At 32.3% G+C, this 24,907-nt stretch overlaps 1 protein-coding gene and 2 pseudogenes across 1 annotated transcript; all 3 read left to right on the top strand.

Moving 5' to 3' along the window:
- Positions 1-2,419: 2,419 nt before the first annotated feature.
- Positions 2,420-4,080, top strand: LOC108452217 (G-type lectin S-receptor-like serine/threonine-protein kinase At5g24080; annotated as a pseudogene).
- Positions 4,081-6,613: 2,533 nt separating this feature from the next.
- Positions 6,614-8,180, top strand: LOC108451449 (G-type lectin S-receptor-like serine/threonine-protein kinase At5g24080; annotated as a pseudogene).
- Positions 8,181-9,715: 1,535 nt separating this feature from the next.
- Positions 9,716-10,988, top strand: LOC108452264 (G-type lectin S-receptor-like serine/threonine-protein kinase At2g19130). Its single transcript, XM_017750035.2, has one exon. It carries the CDS (start codon positions 9,871-9,873, stop codon positions 10,954-10,956), a length of 1,086 nt encoding a protein of 361 aa, XP_017605524.2. The 5' UTR covers positions 9,716-9,870; the 3' UTR covers positions 10,957-10,988.
- The last annotated feature ends 13,919 nt before the right edge of the window (positions 10,989-24,907 follow it).

The following is a 24,907-nucleotide window of genomic DNA, read 5'->3' on the forward strand; positions in this document are numbered from 1 at the left end:
ACAAAGCTTATTTGAGATTAATGATGATTGAATTTACAATTGGAAAAATGAAATTTGACTTTTTTTAATAATATGATTGTATCCTAGTTTTTATTATGAATGAAATTGTTGATTGGGAAACTTTTTAATAATATCAAAATTTTATAAATGATAATGCAACAAATTACGAGACTAAAAATTTGTAAAAAACCTTATTTCAAAATCATATAAATTACTTATGGAAGTTTTTATTGTAACTATTTATGTTTTAAAACAATTTAATTACAATGGAGAGTATATTGAATATGTTCGAGTGCATAATAAAAATAAAAATAAAAATAATATTATGTATTTTTTTTTTATGATGGAGAATAAATTACAAGACACAACCTACATTAACAAGCCTAAATCCCTAAATAGGGATATTTCAAAAACACGCAGTCCTTGACTTCCCAAGTGAGTCAACTTGGTCAACCTATCAGCTTTATGGTTCTCTTCTCTAGGTATGTGACAAATATTCCAATGAAGAATCTCAAACAATAGCTGAAGAATCCTCCCAATCAAAGCCAAATTGAACTCTCCTATAAGATTTTCCTAAATGGTCATAACCATCTTAAAACTGTCCGTCTGGATCAACACATTGTCAAAACCTCAATCAATTAATATGTTTAATCCATTCAATATGCCCCACAATTTAGCCTCAAGTACTGAACAACTGCCCAATAACCTATTAAAACCACAGATCCAGTCCCCATTTCAGTTTTTCACAACTTCTCCTGCTACTGCAAAACCATCCTCAAGCTTAACAGATCCATCCGTATTCAAGTATATCCCATTCCTAAATGAATTAGAGCAAAAGATCGAAGCCCAAAACATACCCATTGGCCTATTATCAGACATCAAAAATTGTTTGGCCCAACAATACGAGACTTTAATAGTATCATTATTGCTCCAAGTCGCACCCTGAAAGATGAAAAGATTGGAGTTCTTATGAATACGCCAAATGATAATTCCAAAAAGACACTTCCAATCAACCTCCCCAAAGCAAATTTCATAATGGTTCTGCAAATTTGAAATGAGCCATTCTTGTAGATTGCCAGGGTAAAACCTGCAAAGTCTATTAGTAGGGATTAAAAAGTTCTAAATTTTCTTTGCTGCAGTGCAATCCCTTATGGCATGCAACACATCTTCTGAAATATGACCACAAACTCAATACGTCGAACTATGACACAAGCTCCTACAGACTCTTTATGTGTTGGTGAGTATTAATCTCTGCTTGAGCACTAGCCAAACAAAAAATCCAACCCTTTGGGGGATTTTGAACTTCTAAGGGATCTTCTAGACATCTTTATTCTATTTCTAGGAATATTCCCAAATTTTCCCATGGGCACTTTTAACAGAGAAGGAACCAATTCCTCATTCCTCCCTAGATAATCCTGTCAACTCTTGCTGTTGCGTGATGTGGGGGTGTCCCAATAATCTTTTGAATGATTCTCTTAGGTAACCACAGCCGAAACAAATCAAGGTTCCAATTACCATCATCAGCAACCATATCAATAAGCAAGTAGTCCAAATCAAGACTAGCATGTCCGGGAATCAGATTAACAAGAGGCATACATTCGGAACCCATGGATCACACCAACACCTGATATTTCCCTCATCCCTCACTAGTCAAAGCAAATTCTCCCGAATAAGTGGCAAAACCTTAGTAAGGGCTCTCCACAAAAAAGAGCCTCTAATGCGGGACAGAGTTTCTGGAATTCCAGCAACTACCCCGTACTTTGCTTGAACAACCTATGCCCAGAGAGCTTTAGAATTAGCCACAATTCTAAAACCCAACTTCATAATGAAGAAAGTGTTATGATCTTGTAACTTTCAAAAACCAAGATCGTCATGCTCCCGAGGCTGACATACATCCTTCTTAACTGACCAAAGCCACTTTCCTACCATTACTCGATGACCCTCAAACAAACTGACGCACCATACATTCGATTTTCTCACAAAGACCCTTAGGAATCAGCATTGATTGCATGAAATAGCTAGGAATAGCCAGTAAGACCAATTGCGCCAGGGTGGCCCTATCAGCTAAAAACAACTACCTTGCATCCCATCTCTGCAATTTACTCTGAACTTTATCCACCACAAAACACAAAGAGCTATTGGTTACTCTATCATGAAACAAAGGTACTCCCAAATAGCTCCCAAGATTACACACTCTACTAAATTCAAGAATATGGCACAAGATATCTCCTAAGAATTCACTTACCCCTTTTAAAAAGCAAACATTCGTTTTATGTCTTTAAAATTTAAAAATGTGACGAAATTTTATTAATACCTAAATACATTAATTTTTAACATCTTAATATGAATTATTTCCTATTTTTAAATATCATATACATATAAATTTTATTAAGCAAATCGCTATATCTATGTCCAGTCTACGTGGGGAACACAGCTCTAAATGCCTGCATTAATTGGTCAACAATCTTAGGCATGGAAAAATTGATCTTATCTCCTTGGTCGAAATTTCATTTCATTCACCCATTGCTCCATCATGGAAAATTCTACTTTCGAATGCTAGACATCTAAGATATTGTTCGTTTCATCATCTTCTCTCGTTCCATCTCCGATCTCTATTCATCATCATCAATGGCATCGAGTTCAGGAATTACAGCTATAGGTAATCTTTTAATTAATTTCTTCTTCTTCTTCCTCTTCCATATGTCGAAACAAACTGATCATAAATTCACTTGTAACCATCTGCAGTAATCGCGGTCATCATGATTCTTGTCTTAATGTTCCTTCTCAGTTGTATTAGATGGTATCAAAAGAAAATTGTTCGTCTTCCCCTTCTCCACTTTCCGAAACTAACAGCAACCATGAATCAATTCCTCAACGACATAGAAAAGGAGAAACCAATCCGATTCACCTCTCTCCAGCTAAGGATCGCCACCGATAATTTCTCCACTTTGTTGGGTTCAGGGGGTTTCGGAGCTGTATACAAGGGTGTTCTCAGCAATGAAACCATGGTAGCTGTCAAGGTTCTCCATGGAACCTCGGATAAAAGAATCGAGCAACAATTCATGGCGGAAGTGGGCACAATCGGCAGAGTTCATCATTTTAACCTAGTTCGACTCTACGGTTTCTGCTTTGACAAGAACCTGAGGGCCTTAGTTTACGAATACGTGCCAAATGGTTCACTTGACAAGTTTTGTTTACCCAAGAAAAGAAATTAGGATTCGAGAAACTCCATGAAATTGCAGTGAGAACAGCGAAAGGGATTGCTTACTTACATGAAGAATGTCAACAACGAATCATTCACTACGACATAAAGCCTGGAAACATTCTCTTAGATTCAAAATTCTGTCCCAAAGTTGCTGATTTTGGTTTGGCCAAGCTCATCAACAGGGAAAACACTCATATAACCATGACCGGTGGTCGAGGAACACCAGGATATGCAGCGCCGGAGCTTTGGATGCCATACCCAATAACCCATAAGTGTGATGTTTATAGCTTTGGGATGCTATTATTTGAGATAATCGGCCGTCGGAGGAACTTCAACGTCGAAGTTTCGGAGAGCCAAGAGTGGTTCCCTAGATGGGTGTGGACGAACATTGAGAGCAATGGCGACATCGGAGAGTTAATGGGAACCTGCGAGATCGATGAGGGAAATAGAGAGAGCATGGAGAGAATGGTGAAGACGGCTTTATGGTGCGTTCAGTATAGACCTGAACGGAGGCCATTGATGAGCATGGTGGTTAAAATGTTAGATGGAGCAGTCGAAATCCCTCAACCTTCAAATCCATTTGAGCATATGCTGGCGCTGCGGAATGATTACGGTTCCAACATTGTTTCGAGTTCGACATGGACTTATTCAGAGTCGGGGTCTTCAGCATTATTAAATCAATCTGGGTTTGTAGTAGAAAATACAAGTCCTACTATGAAGAATTGCGAGATTGAAATGGCTTGCACTTCTACTTAGGCCTCTTTAGCATTTTTATTTGTACAAATTTAATGATTTTATGCAAACATGTATCGCTAAAAACTAAAATTTATGCAAATATGTTATTCGTTAGGAGACAAAAGCTCCTAATTAACAAATGCTCAATGTCATTATCATAGGCCTGCCAATGACATCAATTTCCCTTTCATTCCTTCTCTTTCGGAAAAAAAAATTTATTTCTACTTTTAAATAATTTTATAATTTTTTAGTTTTTTAATAAATTTCAATGGTTTAAAAAATTATGTCCAAAATGAATTCAGATAAATCACTATCCAAATTCAAATGAACATAGGTTTCTATTTGTTCAATTCATTCTAAACATAAATTGTTTTAAATAATTTTTATTACCAATTTTACAATGTTTTAATAATTTTTTAAAAATTGTGCCCATAATAAATACAGATAAATTATTGCCCATATTTAGATCAATCTGTTCATATTTATTTCCATGTCAACATCATGATGTCTGGCTTAGCGATTGTTAAACAATCATATTAACACAATAATAATTAACGATGGAAACCATTAATCAAATGACTTAATTGATGAAAATTTTAACATTTGAGAGCTTATTTAAATTATTTTTAAAAAGGCTCAATTATTTTTTGAAAAAATTAAAGGGCTATTTGAAACCTTAAATCTAATTTTTATAATAATTTATAAATTTTAATAAATCTTTTATATATTTTTAAAATTTTTATGATTTAAAATTATTATAGAGGTTTTATTTTATTGAGTTACTTTTGAATTACATTTGAATCAAAATGAATGTAAATGCAAATTTAATTGCAAGCCTTCCAAGACATCACAGTCAACAAGTGCCGCCAATGAGTAAACCCAACGTAGACTGATAGTCAACTTCGTTTGGGGTTCTCGGCTTTTTTTTAAAAAAAAGATTCTAAAAATTAATCAATTATAAAAATGGTTTGAAGGAAAAATTAAAATTATAAAAAAAAAAGTGTAAAACCATTTTGACAGTGTCTCTTGGCTGACACACATAAAAAATTTAAGATAGTATAGTAGATAGGTTCTACTCATAAAAAATAATTTTTTATATTTATTTTTATCTACATCTGAAAATATAAAAATAATTTTAAAAATTTGGCGGTCTTCCGTAATATTTTTTTATTTTTTACCGTGAATATCTATATTTTTCATGGATATTTTAAAAATATATACATATGTTGTTTAATATAGTGACAACACTAAGTTTCTTTTTAAATATGATGATTTAGTGAAAAATAAAATAGTGTCTTCGGTATGTCAAGTGACACCGACGATAACTATAACAAACAAATCATTTTCATATAGAATTTAAATTATTTTTATAATTAATTAATTTTTAAGATTATCTTTATAGAAAAACCCACTTATCTATACTATAGGTTAAAAGTTTAATTTACTTTTTATCAATCAAGTCAGAATTTAGTTGTAAAAGCCCTTATCAATTTATCTATACTATACATTAACAATTTAATTAAATTAGTTTTAGATATTAATTGAATCTTAATTTATTTATAAAATTATTAAAATATTTTTTATAAAATAACAATTATTATTTTATTATTTAAAATAAAAATAATAAATATTATTTTATCAGTCAAAGTTTTAGGATCATCAAATTATTCGAAGATATAACCCAACTAATAATACATTTAATTAAAATAAAATTATACTATTTGATAATATTTTATTTTTCAAAATAATAATCAATTTGCATATAATAATATTTGAATTAATTCGTGCAATTTAAATCAATAAAATTTAAATTTACACTAAAACTAAAGCTTTTTTCAACTACTTTTTATATTTTAATGTAATTATGCATAATTTATTACCTTCATAAATTGTATATCTATACTATATATTAAGGATTCGATTGAGTTGATATCACGAGTCGATCAAATACCAATTCAGTTGGATAATGACAAAGATACCCTTATTTTACATCTATATTATATATTAAGTACTTGATTAAGTTGGTGTCACGAGTCAACTAGGCACCACCTCAGTTAGATAATAACAAAATATAATTTTTCACAAATTAAATTATATTATTTTGAGGGTATTTTTGTTATTTTATATCTTACAAACATGTATAAAAATAGGATTTAAACCCAAGCCTTTATAGTTTTCATTGATTTATATTTTACCATTTTAATTGGAGCTTAATTTGTTATTTTATATATTTTTTTACATAGGTTTGTTTTTCACCCACAAATGAGTTACTGAGTATTACAGTTAATTCGATCCCAACTAAAGATTGATGATATTATTAAGATAAACAATTATAAAACATGTAGTATTCTTAATCTAGTGTATTTACATGTTTAAATTTTATATACTAATAATTTAATTTTTTATTTTATTTTAATGTCATTCATAATTCATGAATTATTATCAATTAATTTTAAGTTGTATGTTTTATTATTTATTATATATTATTTTTAAATATACTCCATGATAGAATTTCTAAAATTTTATTAAGCTAGTCGCTGTATCTATGTACATTCAACGTTGGAACACAGCTCTAAATGTCTGCACTAATTGGTCAACATTCAAAGAAATTGGAAAAGGTAATACGCGTTGATACAGAGACTTTTGATCTTGTCTCTTTGCTCGAAATTCATTGACCCATTGCTCCAATCATGAAAAATTCTACTTTCGAATGCTAGACATCTAAGATATTGTTCATTTCATCATCTTCTCTTGTATCATCACCAATGGCAGCAAGTTCAGGAATTATAACTACAGGTAATCTTTTAATTAATTTCTTCTTCTTCTTCCTCCATATGTCGAAACAAACGGATCATAACTTCACTTGTAACCATCTACAGCAATCGTCATTGTCACGATTATTGGCATTATGTTCGCTATCGCTAAACGCAGAAGATCTCAGGATATTAAGAAAAGTGTTCATGTTCCCCAGCTTCTGAAACTAACAGCAACCATGGATCAATTCCTCAACGACATGGAAAAGGAGAAACCAATCCGATTCACCTCTCACCAGCTAAAGGTCGCCACCGATAATTTCTCCACTTTGTTGGGTTCAGGGGGTTTTGGAGCTGTATACAAGGGTGTTTTCAACGATGAAACCATGGTAGCTGTCAAGGTTCTCCATGGAACCTCGGATAAAAGAATCGAGCAACAATTCATGGCGGAAGTGGGCACAATAGGCAGAGTTCATCATTTTAACTTGGTTCGACTTTATGGCTTCTGCTTTGACAAGAACCTGAGGGCATTAGTTTACGAATACCTGCCAAATGGTTCACTTGACAGGTTTTTATTTACCCAAGAAAAGAAATTAGATTCGAGAAACTCCATGAAATTGCTGTAGGAACTGCGAAAGGAATTGGTTACTTGCATGAAGAATGTCAACAACGAATCATTCACTATGACATAAAGCCTGAAAACATTCTATTAGATTCAAAATTTTGTCCCAAAGTAGCTGATTTTGGTTTGGCCAAGCTATGCAACAGGGAAAACACTCATATGAGCATGACAGGAGGTCGAGGAACTCCAGGGTATGCAGCACCGGAACTTTGGATGCCATATCCAATAACCCACAAGTGTGATGTTTATAGCTTTGGGATGCTATTATTTGAGATCATAGGCCGGCGGAGGAACCTTAACGTCCAACTTCCGGAGAGCCAAGAGTGGTTCCCGAGATGGGTGTGGAAGAACATTGAGAGCAATGGTGATATTGGAGAGTTAATGGAAGCCTGCGAGATCGAAGAAGGAAATAGAGAGACCGTGGAGAGAATGGTGAAGACGGCTTTATGGTGTGTTCAGTATAGAGCTGAACGAAGGCCATTGATGAGCATGGTGGTTAAAATGTTAGATGGAGCAGCCGAAATTCCTCAACCTTCAAATCCGTTCGAGCATTTGCTGGATCACAATTCCACCATTGTTGCTGCAGGTGTTTCGAGTTCAACATGGACGGACGATTCAGAGTCTTCTTCTTCGGTGGTAACAGATCGGTCCAAGTTGGTAGTTGAAACTCCAACTACGAATATGGAAAATTGTGAGATTGAAGTGGTTTGCACTTCTACTTAGGTTTGTTAAGCCTGGATTGCTTTTTAATTTAAGCATGTTGTACATGTAATAAATAATTTAAAATTTATAACAATATTAATTTTTTTTCAAAATTAAGAGAAATTATAAAATTCAAAAATTAGTATATGGATTACCATACAAATTATCATGTTTAAAATTTTAATGTTTTAATCAGATTTTTATTAAAAATCAATTAGAATATTTTAAAAGTTATGGTCAAAATCGACTCTTTTAAAAATTTAAGGATTAAATTTAGATTTAAAAAATAAGGATCAAATAACCAAACTTGTTTGGCTAAAAAAAAAAAAAAAGAAGTGTGCAAATATCTTATTCGGAAGGAGATAGAAGCTCCTAATTAACAAATGCTGAATGTTATTATCATAGGCCTGCCAATGACATCAATTTTCCTTTCAAACGATGAATATAAATAAATTGCTGTCCATATTAATATAAACTTAGGCATTCTTATGTCCATTTCAACATCATAATGTCTAATTTAGCGATTGTTACTATATCAGCATAATAACGATTAATGATGGAAACTATTAATTTAATGGATTTAATTTATGAAAATTTTAACATTTGAGAACTTTGAGTTATTTTTAAAAAATCTCAATTAATATTTTTCTTAAAATTCAAGGGCACTTTCAAATTTTAAACTTAAACTTTATAATTTTTAATAAATTTATTTTATTGATAATTACATTGATTTTAGATTAAAATTTGAAATTGATGAGTTCAAATCACCATTAATTTAATAAAATTGTAAACTTTATTTGAATTTAATTACGTTGAAGAAAGAGAAAGACCTATAGCGGGACTAAAATTGCATAAAGATAAAAGTTTAAGTACAAATTTAATTGCAAGCCGTTCAAGGCATCACAGTCAACAAGTGCAGCCAATTAGTAAATCCAGACTTTAACATGGTAGTCAATTCCGTGTGGAGTTCATTACCCACTTATCAATCAAGTCAGAAATTAGTTGTAAAATCCCATTATCTATTTATATATGCTATATCTTAACAATTTAATTAAGTTAGTGTTAAATATTATTTGTGTTTTAATTCAGTTGTAAAATTATTAAAAATTTAAAAATAATAAATACTATTTTATTAATTAAAATAAAGATAATAAATATTATTTTATTAGGATGATTAAATTATTAATATACTTAATTAAATTAAATTAAATTATATTATTTAATAATACTTAATTTTTAAAAATTAAATAATAAATTTGTATGTAATAAGATTTGAATTGTATAATTTGAATCAATGAAATCTTAATTTAACATTAAACAAAAGATTTTTTCAATTATTTTTAATATTTTAATGCTATATATATATATATATATTTTATTTCATCCATAAATAAATTTATATTATATATTAAACATCTAGGAGTTACAAGCTAATTTAACATCAAGTCAGTTGAATAACGATAAAGATATTTTTATTTACATTTATGTTATATGTTAAGGACTTGATTAATTCATTGACCCATTGCTCCATCGCAAAAAATTCCACTTTCGAATGGTAGACATCTAATATATTGTTCATTTCATCATCTTCTCTTGTTACTTCCAATTAATCTCTATTCATCATCATCATCAATGACATCAAGTTCAGAAATTACAGCTATAGGTAATCTTTAAATGAATTTCTTCTTCTTCCTCCATATGTCGAAACAAACTGATCACAAGTTCACTCGTAACCATTTGCAGCAATCGTCGTTGTCGCGATTAATGGTATTTTTTTCGCTATCGCTATACGCAGAAGATGTCAGCATATTAAGAAAAGTGTTCATATTCCCCAGCCTCTGGAACTAACAACCATGGATCAATTCTTCAACGACATGGAAAAGGAGAAACCAATCCGATTCACCTCTCTCCAGCTAAAGGTCGCCACCGATAATTTCTCCACTTTGTTGGGTTCAGGGGGTTTTGGAGCTGTATACAAGGGTGTTTTCAACGATGAAACCATGGTAGCTGTCAAGGTTCTCCATGGAACTTCGGATAAAAGAATCGAGCAACAATTCATGGCGGAAATGGGCACAATCGGCAGAGTTCATCATTTTAACCTAGTTCGACTCTATGGTTTCTGCTTTGACAAGAACCTGAGGGCCTTAGTTTATGAATACCTCCCATATGGTTCACTTGACAGGTTTTTGTTTACCCAAGAAAAGAAATTAGGATTCGAGAAACTCCATGAAATTGCAGTGGGAACAGCGAAAGGGATTGCTTACTTACATGAAGAATGTCAACAACGAATCATTCACTACGACATAAAGCCTGGAAACATTCTCTTAGATTCAAAATTCTGCCCCAAAGTTGCTGATTTTGGTTTGGCCAAGCTCATCAACAGGGAAAACACTCATATACCCATGACCGGAGGTCGAGGAACTCCAGGATATGCAGCACCGGAGCTTTGGATGCCATTTTCAATAACCTATAAGTGTGATGTTTATAGCTTTGGGATGCTATTATTTGAGATAATCGGCCGGCGAAGGAACCTTAACGTCGAAGTCCCGGAGAGCCAAGAGTGGTTCCCGAGATGGGTGTGGATGAACATTGAGAAGAATGGCGACATCGGAGAGTTAATAGGCACATGCGAGATCGATGAGGGAAGTAGAGAGACTGTGGAGAAAATGGTGAAGACGGCTTTATGGTGCGTTCAGTATAGACCTGAACGGAGGCCATTGATGAGCATGGTGGTTAAAATGTTAGATGGAGCAGCCGAAATTCCTCAACCTTCAAATCCGTTCGAGCATTTGCTGGATCACAATTCCACCATTGTTGCTGCAGGTGTTTCGAGTTCAACATGGACGGACGATTCAGAGCCTTCTTCTTCGGTGGTAACAGATCAGTCCAAGTGGTTTGGACTTCTACTTAGGTTTGTTAACTCTGAATTGGTTTTTTAATTTAAGCACAAATAATTTAAAATTTATAACAATATTCATTTTTTTTTCAAAATTAAAAGAAATTATAAAAAAAATTATAAAAATTAGCATTAAGTATACGGAGATTGCATGTAGGCTCCCATGTTTAAAAATTTAACGTTTTAGTCAGTATTTTTGTAACTTCCTTAACCCCGTCCACACGTTATGGCCAAATTTTTAAGGTTACATTAGTCACCGGAATAACCCAGTAAAATCGTTCAGTTTCTTAAGTATTAATTTGTCAGATTTAAAAAAAAAAAAACTTAGGATAGTTACCAAGAAACGTCCATTTAAAAAGTGAAGCCTTTAATTTTTTTTATGAAATACTGTGTCTCAAGCAATATCAAGCCAATTATTAGGATTGTTCGACTTTTAACAAAATTGTATACATGCAAATCCCAATTAAAGACAAACTCATGCCACATGCCACAATCCAAAATAACCATTACAATCCCAAAATCAATAATAAAATTTAGTTTAAAAGTACTTTATTTTATAAAAAATTGTCTGAAATGAGTTCCCTCGAATACCGTGTCCGATTCTAATCTCGAGAATTATCTATAAGGAGTAAAACTATGGGGGTGAGCTTTAAATGCTTAGTGTGAGTCTTAAATAGAATAAACAATGTATATACATAAAAACAAACAAGTTACAATAAAACATAAAACCAACAACATTTATGAGATCACAATAGCACATGGCATCATAAATATACAATATATATATGTATGTATGCATGGGCATGCTCATAAGAAAACAGTGCATAATTCTTACCCATCCATATGCTACACACTATGAGTTCCCCAAAACTCATCATCCGAACACCAAAATAGTAAGAGTCATAGCTCAATGTGGACAAACCATTAATAACAATTTGTAGTTAGATCGCCAATATTTTGTGGATAAATTGCCAGTACTCCACGAAACTCCTTCGTCACCAATCAATCTCAGTCTCCATGCAATGCAACATGTCATATCAATAGTGTAGCAAATCATGCTTATCAGTATCAATTTCAATAACAGTGACATGCTTAACATGCATTCAATTTATCAGTATCGGCGGCATGGTTTTCATGCCTTCAATAATACAATATCAGTGGGTAGTATGTCTTTTCATGCAAGCAATAAATAGTGCACTAGGCATGCTTAACATGTAGTCGATAAATAGTAACAATCTGCATGTTACAAGTCAAGTAGTAACAGTACAAATCAACCAATTTCAACAATCATATACAATCGACTTAACCTCTATAGTACTTACACATTCGATTAATCACGTTTTAAGCCCTTGATCATTCGACTAATGCCAATTAGGGTACTTATTGCATTCAGCCAACCCACCTTACCACTTACCATGTTCGGCCAACCTCATGGGTGGTATAAGACCATTCGGCCATCACCAAAATAACACACACTACAGCAAAACAGTTTTTAGCGGCGTTTGAATAGAAAACACCACTAAAGGTTGAGCATTAGCGGCGCTTCCCTAAAACGTCGCAATAGATCAAGCATTAGCGATGTTTTAAAGAAAGCGCTGCTAAAAGATTCAGCAGAACGGCGTCGTTTACATTGAGTTTCCACGGAATTAGCGGCGCTTAGGCAAAAACGCCGCAAAAGATCGAGCATTAACAGTGTTTTTAGAAAAGCGCCGCTAAAATATTAAGGTGAACGACGTCGTTTAGATTAAGCTTACGTGGAATTAGTGGCGCTTTCAGGAAAACGCCACTATATGTCGAGTAGTAGTGGCGCTTAGTCGAAAACGCCGCAAAAGTGATGAGAAAGACGACGTCGTTTTGTAGTTGAGCTATACTGGCATTAGCAGCGTTTATTGAAAAATGCCACAATATGTCTCTCTTTAGCGGCGTTTTCCTCTAAAATGCTGCAAATATGTTTAAGATTGACCAAAAATGTTAGCGTTTTTATATATGTGTGTTAGTGGCATTTTGGGTTATAAATGCATAATTATGTCAAAATTTTAAATTTTAATATATATTTTTTATCAAAATAGAACAAATAACTTATAAATGCGTTATGATGTATTTTAATTTTTTATATTTTAATCAAAATACAACAAATATTTTTAAAATTTTATTATATTTTTAACGATATCATTAATCATTTTATAATTATAACATTATGCTAGAGAAAATAATGATATGAATTTTATCATCATATATTTTAAACTAGTATTAGATATAAAATTATTTTGGTAATTATATTAGAAGGGCAAATTTTATTTAAATCAATCTCGACTAGACCTAAATAATATTGAAATTAGACCGCTTAAAACTCAATTTAAAAAAAAACTAAAACACTATATTATTTGCCTATTTTATGGTTTAGGGTGTATAATTTAGGGTTAAAGGTTTAAGATTTACTATTTAAAGGTTTATGGATTATGGGTTTAGGGATTATGTTTATGGCTTATGGTTTAAGGGTTGTGGTTTAAGGGTTATGGCTTAGTGGTTAGTGGTTAGGGGTTTATGGGTTATGGGTTAATGGTTTAGGGGTTAAGGCTTAGGGGTTATTATTTTGTGGTTTAGGATTTAGGGGATATAGTTTAGGGTACTTTAGTAGGGGATATAGTTTAATGGTTTAAGGTTTAGAGTAATGATTAATTAGTGTTATTATTTTGTGGTTTAAGGATCAGGGGATATAGTTTAGGGTTATGATTAATTCATACATTTTGTGGTTAAGGCTTAGGGGTTATTGTTTTGCGGTTTATGGTTAGGGGATATAGTTTAGGGTTTAGGGGATATAGTTTAGAGTTTAAGGTTATGGGGATATAGTTTAATGGTTTAAGGTTTAGAGTTTTGATTAATTAGTGTAAATAATATAAGTATTTTGATTAATTAAAAATATTATAAAAATATAAAGACTAAATGATATTAAAAATTACCGGCATTTTATAGAAAAACGCCATAAATATCCATGGACAGTAAAACGCCGTCGTTTGAAACTTTGTTATTAGTGGCGCTTTTAGTAAAAACGCCACAAAAGGTATGAATTACCGGCGTTTTCCAAAAACGCCACAAAGTTCTGTCAATTGAAACGTCGTCGTTTTCATCTTTTTTTAGTAGCGAATCCTATAAAACGCCACAAATATCTGTCAAGAGACAACAGACGACGTCGTTTTGTGTTTTGTTATTAGTGGCACTTTATTTCAAACGCTACAAATAGTTGGAATTACCGGCGTTTTTGAAGGAAACGCCACAAATATCTTTTAGGGGATTGTCGGAAAACGTCGTCGTTTTTTATTCTTTTTATTAGTGGCGGTTTTCTAAAATGCTGCAGAAAGCTTGTATTAGTGGCGCTTGCTGAAAGCGCCGCAAAGTTTTACTATTTTTTAACTTAAACGGCGTCGTTTTTGTGAGGCCCAAATTTGCTTTACTCTCTGCCAAAGTGGATTTCCCCGATTTCCCCCCAATTTCCCCCAACTTCTTCTCCCCTAAATTTTTTACCCTAGTTTCCCAACATCCAATCTTCTCTTCTCAGATTTAGAAGGAAACTCTTCGCCTCTTCTCTCCTCCGATGCATCTTCTCTCCTCCGCCGCCGCTGGAAATTTGGTTTGTAGAGGTATTTTACTCTTAAAAGCTACGAAGTTATTAAGTTTGATTTCATTTTATGATTTAGATTGCATTTTATTTTGTTAGTCTTAGAATTGCTTATGGAAAGAAGATGCAAACCAAATGACTTTGTATATTCTGTTCACGAAAACAAGAAGTTTGAAAAATGTAGAAAAGAAAATATTAGGTCTAAAAACCAAATAAAAAAAATCAGTTTGGAATCTGAACTGAATTGAAATGCGTGTGTTTATGTGAGATTATTAAAACCAACTAAAACCCAAAGCTTTAATCCGCCGGATAATGAAACGGCCACCATAGTTTGGAATCTGAACTGAATTGAAATGCGTGTGTTTATGTGAGATTATTAAAAATGGAAAGTCGAAGAAAAACTGGGCTGGCTCTTAGAGGGGAGTAAACGTATTGTTAAAGCTAATAGAAACCTTTTAGTTCACATTAACGAATTAAAGGCGCCTTAATATTAAACCTCTTCACAAACTTCCAAAGTCTGTATGGTGTTTGAATTCAGAATTGTAATGTTATTATGTCATGAAATTGAATTGCTAAATTAAAAAAGTTGGTATTAAACCTCTACTTAGCTGATAAATAGAAACAATTTCAAGAATCTTTGTAAATCATTTCAAAAATAAGCTTTTTATTGGGTTGTCATATGTTTTTTATTTTTCTGAACTGGCCGATTAGCTTCTGATAGTGGGGGAGTGAATAGTTTCAATTCATCTTTTAATTTTACTTGGGACAAAGATGCCAACATTTATCACTTTATAAAAATTTAATACTATTTCGCGATTACTTTAAAAAAATTTCGATTCATTGATCACTCCAATTGTTTTCGTGGATGATAAATAACTTTAAATTAAGTTTAATTAAAAATAATTAATTTTATGATTGTTATAATTTATATATACTTTATATATTATAAAGTTATATTATTTATATGAATCTTTAAAATTGTATATTCTTATATTTAGAAAATTCTAATAATAAATTTTAATGGCTGCTTTTTCAATTTTTTCCTCTGATTACAAGTAAATTTTGGCAGCCCTCTGCATCGCCTTCAGTAGCCCTCTGCATCGCTGTTTGTAGCCCTCTGCTGCATCTCTATCGGCAACCCACTGCTGCTACTCCATTTTCTGCCATCCGCTTTTCTGTTATCTGCCATACTGTGAGTTCTTTTTTCTAAAAAGTCAGTGAATAAATGTTGGCTGATTTTATTTTTTTTGAAATTAAAGTTGTTGCAATGCATGGTTAATTGGAAGGTTGACGCTGTCCAAAGAAGGACATGTTTCTTATGATTACCGAATGTTAATGCTTGTTTAATTGGAGTGTACATGCTATCCAAAAGAGGGTTGGTTACTTATGTTTTATCGTATTTAATTGCTTCTGCAAATATGCTAAATTCACTATCCAAATGTGAATTCAATATCTATATGCAGGTCTTGTATGATTAAGTGTGTGATAATTATTAATTAGGGTAAGTTGTCGACACAATATATCATTAATCTATTCTATTATCTTGGTGGAGCTATTGATCAATTAATGAATTGATATGGTTTATTCAAAATAGGGCTTCATAATGAATTTGTAGTACCAAATCCTTGAATAATCTATAGTTAATTTTGTGTTTGGAACTCCAATTTTTTTTTTTTTTTTGTAATTTAGTCTACTCACTACAATGAAGTTAACTATTGCTGTTTATAATCATTTATTTTGTTAGTTTCTATTTGTTTCTCAAGTGAATGTTAGCTATGGGTTAAACTTTCGAACTTTTCTGATTACAGTCTTTACAATAACATACATCATCCAAGCAAATTGGTTGTGGAAGTGGATTTCCATTGTTTCAAACATAAAATCGAGCCCAAGTGGGAAGACCCTGTTTGTGCTAACTGAGGCAAGTGGACTGCAAATTTCCAAGTTGTTGAAATTATTAAGGTACGTTTTAGTTCGAAATTCTAATCAATAATATTTTATGATGATGATTTTAGAAAAATTAATCTTTTGGGGTTTCAATTTTGTATAGATTTAATTGTTGGTTTTCTTTTTGTAAAAAATTTTGGATCATTTTACTTACTTTACATTTGCCATCTAGTTTACTCCTTATGCTTTCTATTATAATCTGGCATCCAATTTGCCATGTTTTTTTATTAAATTATTTTGGTCCTTCAGAAATCAAAGACAATATAGCAGCCATACGCTAAGTAAATATAATGTTGACTAAAATAGAACCAAATTCATAAATTGTAGTGGGATTTGGATTAAAAAATTTTAATTAAAAAATTAGAAATTAATGATTATACATTAGATGATTGAGATGACATTGTACAGACCTTATCTTGATTTAATTCCGTAGCTTATGTTTCTATTAAAATAACAATAATGGCCTACTTTTTCTCTAACCTTATTTTAAATATTTTATTTAATTTTTAAATTACCTAATTAAATTAAATTGTATTTAAAGTTTTATTTTAATATGTTATTTTATTTTATTTTAATCAAGAAAAATATTTTGTCTACTTTTATTTTATTTTTAAATTACCTAATTAAATTAAATTGTATTTAAAGTTTTATTTTAAATATTTTATTTGATTTTAATTTAATCACGGAAAGTATTTTGTCTACTTTTATTTTATTTTAAAATTACATAATTAAATTAAATTGTATTTAAAGTTTTATTTTAAATATTTTATTTGATTTTAATTTAATCACGGAAAATATTTTGTCTACTTTTATTTTATTTTAAAATTACATAATTAAATTAAATTGTATTTAAAGTTTTATTTTAAATATTTTATTTGATTTTAATTTAATCACTAAAAATATTTTGTCTACTTTTATTTTATTTTTAAATTACCTAATTAAATTAAATTGTATTTAAAGTTTTATTTTAAATATTTTATTTGATTTTAATTTAATCACTAAAATATTTTGTCTACTTTTATTTTATTTTTAAATTACCTAATTAAATTAAATTGTATTTAAAGTTTTATTTCGAATATGTTATTTTATTTTATTTTATTTTAATCACGAAAAATATTTTGTCTACTTTTATTTTATTTTTAATCTAATAACCAAATCTTCACTTCCCTTGTGTTTTCCCATCAACACAATCACAATCCCATCAACATAAATATATATCATATCTTACATAATTTACATAAGATAAACAACTTACATAATTTAGATAACTTACATAATACATAAATATATATCATATCTTTACTTACATAACTTAATTATACTTATAAATAAACAACTTACCCATGTAATTTACTGTAAACTTTAGATTTCAAGAACTACAAAATGGATAGAAGTTGGATGAAATTGTCAAGGGTAAGCAACGCCTATCGAAATGGAGTACAAACTTTTCTAAATTTTGCATTTCAAAATGCAAGCCAAGAGAATATGATTCTTTACCCGTGTAAGAAGTGTGGCAATATCAATTGGCATTATCATGAAATTGTGTACGAACATCTAATTGTTGATGGCTTTATTCGGGGGTATAAAAAATGGATTTTCCATGGAGAGTGTACATCTAGTGGAACTTCTTCAACGATTAATCTGGCTTATCCTGATACTGCTTACCATGAGTATGTTAGACAGGATGACATGGAAGGTATGTTGCAGGATGGATTTAATATGCACAGTCATGGTGAGCAATTGTTTCCACCTGACTTTATTGCATCCGACGATTGTAATATTGGTGGAATTTTTTTTGGCGAAACGGGAACAAGTGCACCTAATGAGGAGCCAAATGAAGAAGCAGCGAAGTTCTACAATTTACTTAACGAAATGAACGAAGAACTTTATGAGGGATCAAAATATTCAAAATTGTCCTTCTGTATTCGTCTATTTCACTTAAAATGTTTGGGAGGGTGGACCGGAAACTCTTTTACAATGCTGCTAGAGTTTCTAAGAGAGAGGTTTCCGTTTGTAAAAATCCCCCAGACTTGTCAAAATATGAAAAGACTAATAAAAGATTTAGACCTTGGGTACGATAAAATTCATAGTTGCCCAAATGACTGCATGTTGTACTGGGGTGATCAGAAAAACCAACAGTCTTGTCATGTTTGTGGTAAGTCTCGTTGGATGAATATTAATACAGAAGATGTGAATGTGGATGAAGGTGGGGCACAGTTAAGAAAGAAACCAGTCAAGGTTTTGCGATATTTTCCCCTGATACCAAAGCATCAAAGGCTTTTCATGTCGTCAAAGACAGCCGAATCTATGAGGTAGCATAATGATCAACAGACCGATGATGGATTATTAAGACATCCTGCGAATTTTTTAGCTTGGAAATCATTTGACAGTAAATTTCCAAGCTTTGCAAGCGATTCTCAGAATGTTAGGCTTGGGCTAGCAACTAACAGCTTTAATCCATTTAAAATCATGAGTACTTCATACAGTACTTGGCCTGTAATGTTTGTTCCTTACAATTTGCCTCAATGGATTTGCATGAAACAATCTTCGTTTATTTTATCAATGATTATCCCAGGATAGAAAGGTCCTGAAAATGATATTGACATATATTTGCAGCCACTTATTGAAGAGTTAAAACAGTTATGGTCGGGTGTTGAGACTTATGATGTATTGAGAAAGGAGAACTTTAATTTACGTGTAGCTTTGTTGTGGACAATTAATGATTTCCCAGCTTATGCTAATTTATCGAGTTGGAGTACTAAAGGACGCTATGCTTGTCCTTGTTGTGCTGCGCAAACTTGTTCGAAGTGGTTGTACAATGGGAAGAAGTTTTCTTACATGGGCCATCGTCGGTGGTTAGATGGAAATCATAAATTTAGATTTCATCAGATGACTCTATTTGACAGTACTGAAGAGTACAGAGGAGCTCCTGAGCAGACTGTTGGATCTGAAGTCTTATTTATGTTAAAAGATATCAATTTTAGTTACGAGAAGATGAATCAACCACCTAACACGCAAACAAAGAGAAGATTGAGGGAGGAATCTAATGATGAATCTGACAAAGAGGATGATCCTAATGAGGCGGACTTGTGGAAAAAAAAGAGTATTTTTTTTAGTTACCTTATTGGGAGCATAACATTTTACGCCACAATCTTGATGTCATGCATATTGAGAAGAATGTCTGCGAGAACATAATTGGGACAATTTTGAATGTCGATGGAAAATCAAAAGACAATCTTCAGAGTCGACTTGATTTAGTTTACATGAGAATTCGGCGTGATCTTATCCTCAAGTACTTCCGAATGGGAAATATCGGTTGTCGCCTTCTATTTTTTCAATGTCAAAGAAAGAGAAATAGGTGTTTTGCATGGTGTTGAAGGATATAAAGGTCCTAGATGCGTATGTGTCAAATATATCTCGATGTGTAAGTCTTAAAGATCGAAGATTATATTCATTAAAATCACATGATTACCACATCTTGATGCAAGATTTACTCCCAGTTGCTTTACGGTGTTGCATGTCAAAAAATGTGACGTCCTGTATAATTGAACTATCCAATATAACGAAAGCTATTTGTGACAAAGTTTTGGATGATGAAGAACTTGAGAAAGTACAGGATCGAGCCACTTTGACTTTATGCAATTTGGAGAATATCTTTCCACCTTCCTTCTTTACTATTATGGTGCACTTGGTAATCCATCTCCCTCACGAAGCAATACTTGGTGGACTGGTTTTTTATCGATGGATGTATCCTATAAAAAGGTGCTAATTTATTTGTCAAGTATTTATTCATTCGCCTCTATACATTTAGTTACAACTTTTGATAAATATTGTATATCATTTTTAGGTTCCTAAGCAAATTGAAATCTTATTGTCGCAATAAGCGTTATCCAGAAGGATCAATTGCTGAAGGCTACTTGGTAGAGGAGTGTATGACCTTCTGTTCTAGATATTTAGAAGATGTTGAAACACGATTGAATAGACCAAATAGAAATGCTGGGCTCAATGATCATAACTTGGCCGAAACTTATTTATTCCAAAGTTATGGAGAACCAATCGGCAAAGTTGAAATTGCAAAATTAGATGATATATCGTGGATACAAGCACATCGATATGTACTTTTTCACCACGATTCAGTTGAACCGATACGCAAGTAAGTTATAAAATTTCCTCACATATTCGTCGTTTTCATTTGTTTATCTTCTAACCAATTAAACTTGTTTTTAACATAGTGAGTACAAACAAATTTTGAGATCTCGTGCACGCTCTCTAAGATTACAACAATGAGAGATTAATAAGTTATTCACAGAATCTTTTCATGAATGGTTAAGCCAAACGGTATGTAACTGAAGTTAATAAGTTACATATAATCGCGAAATTTAGTTAATCAAATAAGAATGTTTTTACATAATACATTTATAATTACTCAATTTACTTTCGATTCAATAGGTTTGAAGTGGGAGGAACGTCAATGACGAAATTAAATGGCTTTCCCAAGGTCCAAACAGAGTAATAAAAAAATATAGCGCCTTCCTCATCAATGGATACAAATTTCATACAAAATATCGCGAGAGAATGAGGAGAACTCAAAATTGTGGAATTGTTGTTAATTCTTCAATTACAAGTTATGCTAGTGCTAGGGACAGTAATCCGATTGAGGGTAATGTGGAGTATTACGGACTTCTTACCGACATTATTAAATTGGATTATTATGGCAGATGGAAAGTTGTCTTATTTCGATGTGATTGGGCTGATGTTAATACTGCTCGCGAAATTATAAATTTCAATTTGGTTTTACAATGGTTAATTTCTCTCGATTGATTCACACTAGACAACAATTGATGGACGAGCCATATGTATTTTCTTCTCAAGTGAAACAAGTTTTTTATTCAAAAGATCCAACTGGTGAAGGTTGGTATGTTGTACTCCGAACACCCCTAGAGACTTGTTTGACGTTGGTAATGGAAGTAGAAATGACATCGTCGAAAGATCAGAAACATTACCTTTTCCAGAACAAAACTTAGATGAAAATATCCCTAGTACTAGTACACAACATCAATGGGTTCGACATGATGTGGATGAAGATATTTACGAATAATGATGTAGTAAGATTTTACAATTTTTAATTATATGTAATATTATAATTTTAATCTTGGTAATGTTATATTATTTAACTATTTTATATGTACTATTATTGTTGTAATTTGTTACTAAAATTTCAACTATTTTATGTGTATTGCAGGAAAAATGCGTAGAAGAAGATTACGAGATTTAAGTATTGTCCGAATACTCCAAATTCGGAAAAAGCAAATAGTGAACAATGAGACAGTTATTGGATCTTCAAATGTGCGGAGACACTTGACGAGCCTGCAGAATTTCAAAGTAATGTTAAGTTCATTTTACATGTGTTGAATTTTATTATTGATTTATTTGTCAATTTTAATATAATAATATATCGTTTTTCAGCTGAAAGTGGTGGGACGAGCAAAGGTCGAGGACGTACGCTGCTTAAAGATTTATACGACTTAAATCCTGTCGAGCGTGTCAAAGTAAGTAGAAACAGTTATGGTCAGCCTGTTGGATTTGAAGCTCGACTTTTAGCAGGCTATTTAGGCGTTATATCACGAAATGCCAATATGTTGCCCATCAACTACGAATCATGGCATCACATGCCTGATAGCAACAAAAATCAAGCTCTGGATAATATTAAGGTAACAAAACGTGAATGTAATTTATAGTACTTTGGTTTAAGTTTCATTTATATTTACATTCTAAACTTGTGTTTTTTTAGGAGAGATTTAGTTTAGAGGTCTCCGATGACTATATCAAGAAGGCATTGGGTAAAAAATGGAGAGACCATAAAAGTAGTTTGAAAAAACTATATTTTAAGAAAGACATAAGCCTCGAGGAAAAATTGAGAAATGTCCCGCTGGGAATGCTGAGGTACCAATGGGAAGATGCGGTTAGATTCTGGAATTCAAAGAAATGTGAGGTATTACGTATTTCCAAACTCTTATATATAGTGTTTACTATATATGTAATAATAATTTCATTATGTAGGACCGTGAGCGAGTTGGAACAAGTAGCAGACAAAAATAAAAATTCACGCATACAGCAGGGTTGAGAAGTTTTGCTTCTGTAGCTGAGGCCGAGGTATTATAAATTTATTAATTCTTTCAAATATTAATGAGTTTCTACTATTAAATAATATTTTTACTATTTTATTGTAGGAAATCTCGTTTGGTCAAAAAGTTGTACGCCTTCAGCTTTTTGAGATTACGCATAAGAAGAAAGATGGATCTCCTATGACATCCGAAACTGGAGAAATTATGGTATATTTACTCAATAAAATTTGATTTATTATAAATATTTTTAATGTTTAATTAATTATGGTTTAATTCGTCATTACTAGTTTTAAATAATGTTAAGTTTATGTTCCATTCCTTTTTATTATATATTTTGTTTCTAACTCATTAATTGATTTTTAGGAGAAACTAAAGGAAAAGAAGGCGGAGTATGAAGCGATGGCTTCGACCGATAGTTCTGTTAATCTTGAAAATATTGATAATAGAATTATCAATGAAGTTTTAGGTCCTGAAAGGTACGGTCGGGTTCGATTTCAAGGATCTGGTGTTACCCCGACCCTATATTTTGGATCCGGCTCCCAGCAATACGTGCCTTCTGGGAGTCAAGCTCAAGCTGAAGTTCAAAGGTTAAAAGACTAGATAGCTTAGATGCAAGCGAACACGGTTGAGCAAATTGCCGAGGTTCAAAGAAAATATGAAGAACTCCAGCAACAACTTAGAGCAGAGGCGTGAGAGAGGAGGCGTGATAGCAGCCAGGGAGGCGTGGCGATGAACGAGGAGACAGAGCAGAGCAAAAAGTATGATGAGCTTCAGCTGCAACTTCAGCGAATGATGCAGATGTTTCAACAGTCGCAAAAGCCGCCATCTTAGACATTAGTTTTCTCCTTGTAAGAATGTTTTTAACATTGTCACATTTAACATTTTGTAAGAATATTACTTAATTTATTAATTATATCATAGATCTCTCGTTGAATTTGAAGTATCATTTAGATTTAATGTTTTGGATTATATTTTTTATGCTATATTTGCTGTTTTTGGTTGGATTTCATGTTATATTTGCTGTTTTTGGTTGGATTTAATGCAGGAAGGGTTGAATATTGGTGAAAAATGCACATTTCAAATCTGCCAAAATTAGCAGCGCTTCCCCAACAAACGCCACTAATAGCCATGACTTTTAGCGGTGCTTTTATCACAAACGCTGCTAAAAGTCTTGATCTTTTGTGACTTTTTTTCAGATAAACGCCGCAAAATTTGGCGGCGTCTCCTATAACGGCATTTTTTGCAGCGCTTGGGAAAACGCCGCTAATAGTTTTTTGCAAAGCTTAAAAGCGCCGCTAAAGGCTAAAAAAAATGCCGCTAAAAGTATGTTTTCTTGTAGTGACATACACCACTCGACGGACACTCAGCAATAGCACCCATGCTTACATCAAACACCAAACACATAAAGTTAAGACCCACACCTAAATAACGCAACCTGAAGCACCTAACTTAAATCTGCAGCTCTTAAGACTCAAATCTAATTAGATCTCAATTAGATTTATACACAACATAAACATAACACAGTAAAAAAAATCAGCCTTTAACACCCTTACAAGTTTGACCATAATAGGAAAAAACAGTGACCATTTAGATCTGATTTTCAGGATCTCTACTTACACTATTATGACTTAAGATGGAGTTGTGAATAACTTCTGATGTCACTGAATATCCGAGCGATTTGGATCTGAACCTTCATTAAAATAAACACATAAAATAAGCATACGTTAGGATCAACTAGAACAGTTTTTGAGATCCGAATACACATCAAAAAAAGAATGATTCCTACACTCTATTGTGCAACCAAAAACAAAGACAGATATTCAAAAAAACTTACACTTGTATGGATCCAAAATGGAAGAATCAGTGGAGATATAAGTAGCCCAAAATGACAATTTGGTAGAAGCCAAAAAGAAATAAAGAAGAAGAAAATAGATGAGAGCAAAGAGCAAAGGTACGGTAGCAACAGATAAAGAAGAAAAGAAAATATGAAGAGAAAGAAGACGGGCGGCAAGAGTCAGTCTATAACGACACAAGAGGAAAGGAGGGCGACACAAGAGGAAGAAAATCAAAAGAGAGAAAAAATAAGTTTTTAGGGGAGGGACGACAATGTGAAAGAAAGAATGAAAAAAAAAAGTTGAATAGCAAATAAAATATAATATATACCTAGAGTTACAGCATGGGCGACAACAACTAGGGTTTTTGGGCAAAAAATGCAGAAGATAAAAATTATGCATGGGAAGGGAATCAAACTTGGGTTTCAAGGGTAATTACACTAACATTTTACCATCAAACCAATAACTCATTTTGTT

Source organism: Gossypium arboreum, chromosome 5 (assembly GCF_025698485.1).
Source record: "Gossypium arboreum isolate Shixiya-1 chromosome 5, ASM2569848v2, whole genome shotgun sequence".
Classification (NCBI taxonomy): Eukaryota; Viridiplantae; Streptophyta; class Magnoliopsida; order Malvales; family Malvaceae; genus Gossypium; species Gossypium arboreum.

What these genes read in the sequence shown, in the direction of transcription:
- LOC108452264 (XM_017750035.2), top strand. Translation starts at nt 9,871, where the DNA reads ATGGATCAATTCTTCAACGACATGGAAAAGGAGAAACCAATCCGATTC.